Source organism: Oncorhynchus keta, unplaced genomic scaffold, assembly GCF_023373465.1.
Source record: "Oncorhynchus keta strain PuntledgeMale-10-30-2019 unplaced genomic scaffold, Oket_V2 Un_scaffold_7639_pilon_pilon, whole genome shotgun sequence".
NCBI classification, from domain to species: Eukaryota; Metazoa; Chordata; class Actinopteri; order Salmoniformes; family Salmonidae; genus Oncorhynchus; species Oncorhynchus keta.
Window position 1 is genome coordinate 151,247 of NW_026290996.1, and position 9,713 is coordinate 160,959.

At 43.3% G+C, this 9,713-nt stretch overlaps 1 protein-coding gene across 1 annotated transcript in view; it reads right to left on the reverse strand.

Moving 5' to 3' along the window:
• LOC118380196 (zinc finger protein 436-like) overlaps window positions 1-5,319 on the reverse strand; it is a 39,885-nt gene extending 34,566 nt beyond the window's left edge. The window contains exon 1 of the mRNA XM_052517384.1: window positions 4,525-5,319. Within this exon, the coding sequence (XP_052373344.1) occupies window positions 4,525-4,993 (469 nt within the window). The 5' untranslated portion in view covers window positions 4,994-5,319. The remainder of the gene's footprint in view (window positions 1-4,524) is intronic.
• Window positions 5,320-9,713: the final 4,394 nt, after the last annotated feature.

The following is a 9,713-nucleotide window of genomic DNA, read 5'->3' on the forward strand; positions in this document are numbered from 1 at the left end:
CTGGCAGGTCTAAGGCCATAATGATTTATATTGTCATATAGCAATAACCCCACCTGGCAGGTCTAAGGCCATAATGATTTATATTGTCATATAGCAATAACCCCACCTGGCAGGTCTAAGGCCATAATGATTTATATTGTCATGTCATATAGCAATAACCCCACCTGGCAGGTCTAAGGCCATAATGATTTATATTGTCATATAGCAATAACCCCACCTGGCAGGTCTAAGTCCATAATGATTTATATTGTCATATAGCAATAACCCCACCTGGCAGGTCTAAGGCCATAATGATTATATTGTCATATAGCAATAACCCCACCTGGCAGGTCTAAGTCCATAATGATTTATATTGTCATATAGCAATAACCCCACCTGGCAGGTCTAAGGCCATAATGATTTATATTGTCATATAGCAATAACCCAACCTGGCAGGTCTAGGGCCATAATGATTTATATTGTCATGTCATATAGCAATAACCCCACCTGGCAGGTCTAAGTCCATAATGATTTATATTGTCATATAGCAATAACCCCACCTGGCAGGTCTAAGTCCATAATGATTTATATTGTCATATAGCAATAACCCCACCTGGCAGGTCTAAGGCCATAATGATTTATATTGTCATATAGCAATAACCCCACCTGGCAGGTCTAAGGCCATAATGATTTATATTGTCATATAGCAATAACCCCACCTGGCAGGTCTAAGGCCATAATGATTTATATTGTCATATAGCAATAACCCCACCTGGCAGGTCTAAGGCCATAATGATTTATATTGTCATATAGCAATAACCCCACCTGGCAGGTCTAAGGCCATAATGATTTATATTGTCATATAGCAATAACCCCACCTGGCAGGTCTAAGGCCATAATGATTTATATTGTCATATAGCAATAACCCCACCTGGCAGGTCTAAGGCCATAATGATATATATTGTCATATAGCAATAACCCTCCACCTGGCAGGTCTAAGTCCATAATGATTATATTGTCATATAGCAATAACCCCACCTGGCAGGTCTAAGGCCATAATGATATATATTGTCATATAGCAATAACCCCACCTGGCAGGTCTAAGTCCATAATGATATATATTGTCATATAGCAATAACCCCACCTGGCAGGTCTAAGGCCATAATGATTTATATTGTCATATAGCAATAACCCCACCTGGCAGGTCTAAGGCCATAATGATTTATATTGTTGTCATATAGCAATAACCCCACCTGGCAGGTCTAAGGCCATAATGATTTATATTGTCATATAGCAATAACCCCACCTGGCAGGTCTAAGGCCATAATGATTTATATTGTCATATAGCAATAACCCCACCTGGCAGGTCTAAGGCCATAATGATTTATATTGTCATATAGCAATAACCCCACCTGGCAGGTCTAAGGCCATAATGATTTATATTGTCATATAGCAATAACCCCACCTGGCAGGTCTAAGGCCATAATGATTTATTGTCATGTCATATAGCAATAACCCCACCTGGCAGGTCTAAGGCCATAATGATTTATATTGTCATATAGCAATAACCCCACCTGGCAGGTCTAAGGCCATAATGATTTATATTGTCATATAGCAATAACCCCACCTGGCAGGTCTAAGGCCATAATGATTTATATTGTCATGTCATAGCAATAACCCCACCTGGCAGGTCTAAGGCCATAATGATATATATTGTCATATAGCAATAACCCCACCTGGCAGGTCTAAGTCCATAATGATATATATTGTCATATAGCAATAACCCCACCTGGCAGGTCTAAGGCCATAATGATATATATTGTCATATAGCAATAACCCCACCTGGCAGGTCTAAGGCCATAATGATTTATATTGTCATATAGCAATAACCCCACATGGCAGGTCTAAGTCCATAATGATTTATATTGTCATATAGCAATAACCCCACCTGGCAGGTCTAAGGCCATAATGATTTATATTGTCATATGATTTATATTGTCATAGCAATAACCCCACCTGGCAGGTCTAAGGCCATAATGATTTATATTGTCATATAGCAATAACCCCACCTGGCAGGTCTAAGTCCATAATGATTTATATTGTCATATAGCAATAACCCCACCTGGCAGGTCTAAGTCCATAATGATTTATATTGTCATATAACAATAACCCCACCTGGCAGGTCTAAGGCCATAATGATTTATATTGTCATATAACAATAACCCCACCTGGCAGGTCTAAGGCCATAATGATTTATATTGTCATATAACAATAACCCCACCTGGCAGGTCTAAGGCCATAATGATTTATATTGTCATATAGCAATAACCCCACCTGGCAGGTCTAAGTCCATAATGATTTATATTGTCATATAGCAATAACCCCACCTGGCAGGTCTAAGGCCATAATGATTTATATTGTCATATAGCAATAACCCCACCTGGCAGGTCTAAGGCCATAATGATTTATATTGTCATATAGCAATAACCCCACCTGGCAGGTCTAAGGCCATAATGATTTATATTGTCATATAGCAATAACCCCACCTGGCAGGTCTAAGGCCATAATGATTTATATTGTCATATAGCAATAACCCCACCTGGCAGGTCTAAGGCCATAATGATTTATATTGTCATATAGCAATAACCCCACCTGGCAGGTCTAAGGCCATAATGATTTATATTGTCATATAGCAATAACTCCACCTGGCAGGTCTAAGGCCATAATGATTTATATTGTCATATAGCAATAACCCCACCTGGCAGGTCTAAGGCCATAATGATTTATATTGTCATATAGCAATAACCCCACCTGGCAGGTCTAAGGCCATAATGATTTATATTGTCATGTCATATAGCAATAACCCCACCTGGCAGGTCTAAGGCCATAATGATTTATATTGTCATATAGCAATAACCCCACCTGGCAGGTCTAAGGCCATAATGATTTATATTGTCATGTCATATAGCAATAACCCCACCTGGCAGGTCTAAGTCCATAATGATTTATATTGTCATATAGCAATAACCCCACCTGGCAGGTCTAAGGCCATAATGATTTATATTGTCATATAGCAATAACCCCACCTGGCAGGTCTAAGGCCATAATGATTTATATTGTCATATAGCAATAACCCCACCTGGCAGGTCTAAGGCCATAATGATTTATATTGTCATATAGCAATAACCCCACCTGGCAGGTCTAAGGCCATAATGATTTATATTGTCATGTCATATAGCAATAACCCCACCTGGCAGGTCTAAGGCCATAATGATTTATATTGTCATATAGCAATAACCCCACCTGGCAGGTCTAAGGCCATAATGATTTATATTGTCATATAGCAATAACCCCACCTGGCAGGTCTAAGGCCATAATGATTTATATTGTCATATAGCAATAACCCCACCTGGCAGGTCTAAGGCCATAATGATTTATATTGTCATATAGCAATAACCCCACCTGGCAGGTCTAAGGCCATAATGATTTATATTGTCATATAGCAATAACCCCACCTGGCAGGTCTAAGGCCATAATGATTTATATTGTCATATAGCAATAACCCCACCTGGCAGGTCTAAGGCCATAATGATATATATTGTCATATAGCAATAACCCTCCACCTGGCAGGTCTAAGTCCATAATGATTTATATTGTCATATAGCAATAACCCCACCTGGCAGGTCTAAGTCCATAATGATATATATTGTCATATAGCAATAACCCCACCTGGCAGGTCTAAATCCATAATGATATATATTGTCATATAGCAATAACCCCTCCTGGCAGGTCTAAGTCCATCTTTTTATATTGTCATATAAACCCCACCTGGCAGGTCTAAGTCCATAAGTATATTGTCATATCTCAACCCCTTTAAGATTTAGATGCACTATTATTATTATTAAGATTGTAATGGATAGACTGTTCTACTCTATGTCATAGATGGATAAGGAATGTGTCCACACTGTACCAACCCAAGTCGCTCTGATGAGTCAAGAGCCTCTTTCCAACTCTACCTTAAATGTAAATGTAAATGTAAATGATAAAATGGACTGCTCTCAACATCCTCTTTCCACACTCTACCAACCCAACAGATGAGTCTCCTCAGTAGGGGACTAAAATAAGTCCTCGTGCATAGAGTTCTATGTGTTGCTAAGCTTTGAAATCAATGGTTTCTGAAAGATTGATCCACGTGTCAAAATACTATTAAGGATTTTAAATGACCTCTGTGGTAATTTAAAAAAAATACATTTCATCCAGATCAAAATGATCCTTCATTGTTTTGATTCTGTCCTCTTCATCATTTGAAGTCAGACATGAGATGATGTTCGCTGTGATGTCAAAGCATAGACACTACAGAAAGAGATATTCACATGTTTACAAATGTTAACGTTTTGTTGGCCTTCCCCGTCTCCTTGTAGCTTTAACGATTCCTACAGTACAGAACTATTAAAGTGTAGAACTTCAGTAAATGCCCCTTTTAAACCACACATCGGTTCAACAACCGCAAAGTTTGTGCCCCTGTGTTTTTAAGATATTACTCACTGTTGTTAATCAGATCTCCTGTCTCCTCCTCCTCTTCTTCTAATGTGACAGTAATCTCCTCCACTTCCTTCATTTCAAAAACGTCTTCCTCTTCTTTCACTGTGACAGTCATCTCCTCTTTCTCTTCCCCCTCTTCTTTTACTGTAACATCCTCCTCCTCTTTCACTCTGAATGAGTCTTCCTCTTCTTTCAATTTAACGTCTTTCTCTTCTTCTTCTTTCACTGTGGCAGTCATCTCCCCCTTCTCCTCATCTTCATCTTCTTCTTTTACTGTAACATCCTCCTCTTCTTTCACTGAAACGTCTTTCTGTTCTACTTTTACTGTGACATCCTCTTCTTCCTTCTCCTCTTTCACGACAATGTTCAGCCCCAGAGTTTCTTTCTCCGTCCAGCAGACCCCCTCTTTAGAAGTGGGGGAGTCGTTTCGTGAGCTCATGGTTGGGATGTTAGCTAGATAGCTAGTTAGCATTAGTGACTAGACTAGCACTACTTCTAATTTACTCAGCCAGTTAGCTAACAACAACGTAAATATTATATTAAATTGGGTAACTAACTAGTAGATACGACAAGTGTGTTTAAAACACCGTGGCTAATATACACCGAAAACGTTTAAAGAGCTTGAATGTTTTCGTCTATGATGGCTAAAAGCTACGGAGGTGAATAACTCGACGTTGTTGAAGAAGCGTCCCGTCCATTAGATTATACGTCACACTGGCAGCATTGCCTGAAAAAAGGGCACATCGCCATCTGCTGGGTGGGAGGGTAACAGTCAAGGGAAATGTTTATTTTATTTTGAGACATAAAGTAGGTTTTCACTCCCCCTCTATCTCCCTGTAGTACTGTACTGAAACAGCTGCTCTCCCCCTCTCTCTCCCTGTAGTGCTGTACTGAAACACTGCTCCCCCTCTCTCTCCCTGTAGTGCTGTACTGAAACAGCTGCTCTCCCCCTCTCTCTCCCTGTAGTGCTGTACTGAAAACAGTTGAAACAGCTGCTCTCCCCTCTCTCCCTGTAGTGCTGTACTGAAACAGCTCTCCCTGTAGTGCTGTACTGAAACAGCTGCTCCCTCTCTCTCCCTGTAGTGCTGTACTGAAACCTGCTCCCCTCTCTCTCCCTGTAGTGCTGTACTGAAACAGCTGCTCCCCCTCTCTCCCTGTAGTGCTGTACTGAAACAGCTGCTCCCCCCCTCTCCCTGTAGTGCTGTACTGAAACAGCTGCTGTAGTGCTGTACTGAAACAGCTGCTCTCCCTCTCTCCCTGTAGTGCTGTACTGAAACAGCTGCTCCCCTATCTCTCCCTGAAGTGCTGTACTGAAACAGCCCTCCCCCTCTCTCCCTGTAGTGCTGTACTGAAACAGCTGCTCTCCCTCTTCCCTGTAGTGTTGTACTGAAACAGCTGCTCCCCCTCTCTCTCCCTGTAGTGTTGTACTGAAACAGCTGCTCTACCCTCTCTCTCCCTGTAGTGCTGTACTGAAACAGCTGCTCTCCCTCTTTCTCCCTATAGTTTTGTACTGAAACAGCTGCTCTCCCCCTCTCTCCCTGTAGTTTTGTACTGAAACAGCTGCTCTCCCCCTCTCTCTCCCTGTCGTGCTGTACTGAAACAGCTGCTCCCCTCTCTCCCTGTAGTGCTGTACTGAAACAGCTGCAAACACATGACTCTCCCTCCCCCTGAAACAGCTCTCTCCCCCCTCTCCCTCCCTGAAACCCTCCTCTCCCCTGTCTTTCTCCCCCCTCTCCCCTGTAGTGCTCTTTCTCCCTCCCCTCTCCCCATCCCCCCCTCTCTCCCCCTCTCCCTCCCTCTCCCTCCCTCCTCCTCCCCCCTTCTCCCTCCCTCCCTCTCTCCCTCCCTCTCACCCTCCCTCTCCCCCTCTCTCTCCCTGTTGTGCTGTACTGAAACAGCTGCAGTTTGGAGGATGCTAGGAGAACGCTACCTGCTCGAAAGCATAGTGCCAACTGTAAAGTTTGGTGGAGGAGGAATAATGGTCTGGGGCTGTTTTTTATGGTTCGGGCTAGGCTCCTTAGTTCCAGTGAAAGGGAAGTCTTAACGCTACTGCATACAATGACATTCTAGATGATTTTGTGATTTCAATTTTGTAGCAATAGTTTAGGGGAAGGCCCATTCTGGTTTCAGCATGACAACGCCCCCGCGCACAAAGTGAGGTCCATAGAGAAATGGTTTGTTTGAGATCGGTGTGGAAAAACTTGACTGACCTGCACAGAGCCCTGCCCTCAACCCCATGGAACACATTTGGTATGAATTGGAACACCTACTGTGAAGGCAGCCCCCTCCCCCCCCCAGCAGTGTTCCAACATCTAGTGGAAAGTCTTCCCAGAAGAGTGGAGGCTGTTTGTTATAGCAGCAAGGGGGGGACCAATTCCATATTAATACCATTGATTTTGGAATGAGATGTTGGACAAGCAGGTGTCCACATACAACCTATGGGATGATTGTGGCAGCTTCTAATCTTTGGGGGTCTCATACGATACGAAAGAGAGGTTGAACAGGCTGGTAATAGGGGTTGCAACCATTTCTGCGGTTCATTTTAGAAAGAGAGGGTCCAGATTGTCTAGCTCAGCTGATTTGTAGGGGTCCAGATTTTGCAGCTCTTTCAGAACATCAGCTATCTGGATTTGGGTGAAGGAGAAATGGGGGATACTTGGGCAAGTTGCTGCGGGGTGTGCAGAGCTGTTGACCAGGGTAGGGGTAGCCAGCCGTAAAAAAAATGCTTATTAAAATTCTAAATTATCGTGGATTAATTGGTGGTGACAGTGTTTCCTAGCCCCCCCAGACGACATCCCTAGCCGCGTCCTCAGATCATGCACAGACCAGCAGGCTGGTGTGTTTACGGACATATTCAATCAATCCCTATCCCAGTCTGTTGTCCCCACATGCTTCAAGATGGCCACTATTGTTCCTGTTCCCAAGAAAGCTAAGGTAACTGAACTAAATTACTATCGCCCCGTTGCCCTCACTTCCGTCATCATGAAGTGCTTTGAGAGACTAGTCAAGGACCATATCACCTCCACCCTACCTGACACCCTAGACCCACTCCAATTTGCTTACCGCCCAAATAGGTCCACTGACGATGCAATCGCCATCACACTGCCCTATCTCATCTGGACAAGAGGAATACCTATGTGAGAATGCTGTTCATTGACTACAGCTCAGCATTTTTTACCACAGTACCCTCCGAACTCGTCATTAAGCTCAAGTCCCTGGGTCTCGACCCCGGCCTGTGCATCTGGGTCCTGGAGTTTCTGACGGCCGCCACCAGGTGGTGAAGGTAGGAAACAACATCTCCACCCTACTGATCCTCAACACTGGGGCCCTACAAAGGTGTGTTCTTGAACCTTCTCCTGTACTCCCTGTTCACCCATGACTGCGTGGCCATGCACGCTTCCAACTCAATCATCAAGTTTGCAGACGACACTACAGTGGTAGGCTTGATTACCAACAACGATGAGAAGGCCTACAGGGGGAGGTGAGGGCCCTTGGAGTGTGGTGTCAGGAAAATAACCTCTCACTCAACATCAACAAAACTAAGGAGATGATCGTGGACTTCAGGAAACAGCAGAGGGAGCACCCCCTCCACATCAACTGGACAGTAGTGGAGAAGGGGGAATGTTTTAAGTTCCTTGGCGTACACATCACGGACAAACTGAAATGGTCCACCCACACAGACAGCGTGGTGAAGAAGGCGCAACAGCGCCTCTTCAACCTCAGGAGGCTGAAGAAATTTGGCTTCATCTAAAACACTCACAAACTTTTACAGATGCACAATTGAGAGCATCCTGTCGGGCTATATCACCGCCTGGTACGGCAACTGCACCACCCTCAACCGCAAGGCTCTCCAGAGGGTGGTGTGGTCTGCACAACGAATCACCGGAGGCAAACTACCTGCCCTCCAGGACACCTACACCACCCGATGTCACAGGGAGGTCAAAAAGATCATCAAGGACAACAACCACCCGAGCCACTGCCTGTTCACCTCGCTATCATCCAGAATGCGAGGTCAGTACAGGTGCATCAAAGCGGGGCCCGAGAGACTGAAAAACAGCTTCTATCTCAAGGCCATCAGACTGCTAAACAGCCAACACAAACATAGAGAGGCTGAAAAACAGCTTCTATCTCAAGGCCATCAGACTGTTAAACAGCCATCACTAACATAGAGGGGCTGCTGTCAACAACCATCTCTGGCCTCTTTAATAAATGGACTTAATGAAGGTATCACTGGTCACTTTAAATAACGGCACTTTAATAATGTTTACATATCCAACATCACTCATCTCATATGTATATACTGCTCTATACCATCTGCTGCATCTTGCCTATGCCACACGGCCATCGCTCATCCATATATTTAAATGCACATATTCTTCTTCATTCCTTACATTTGTGTGTAAAAGGTAGTTGTTGTGAATTTGTTAGATTATTTGTTAGATATTACTGTTTTTGTCCGAACTAGAAGCACAAGCATTTCACTACACTCGCATTAACATCTGCTAACCATGTGTATGTGACCAATAACATCTGCTAACCATGTGTATGTGACCATTAAATAGCTGCTAACCATGTGTATGTGACCAATAACATCTGCTAACCATGTGTATGTGACCATTAAATAGCTGCTAACCATGTGTATGTGACCAATAACATCTGCTAACCATGTGTATGTGACCAATAACATCTGCTAACCATGTGTATGTGACCAATAACATCTGCTAACCATGTGTATGTGACCAATAACATCTGCTAACCATGTGTGTGTGACCATTAACATCTGCTAACCACGTGTATGTGACCAATAACATCTGCTAACCATGTGTATGTGACCAATAACATCTGCTAACCATGTGTATGTGACCAATAACATCTGCTAATCATGTGTATGTGACCATTAGCATCTGCTAACCATGTGTATGTGACCAATAACATCTGCTAACCATGTGTATGTGACCATTAACATCTGCTAACCATGTGCATGTGACCAATAACATCTGCTAACCATGTGTATGTGACCAATAACATCTGCTAACCATGTGTATGTGACCAATAACATCTGCTAACCATGTGTATGTGACCAATAACATCTGCTAACCATGTGTATGTGACCAATAACATCTGCTAACCATGTGTATGTGACCAATAACATCTGCTAACCATGTGTATGTGACCAATAACATCTGCTAACC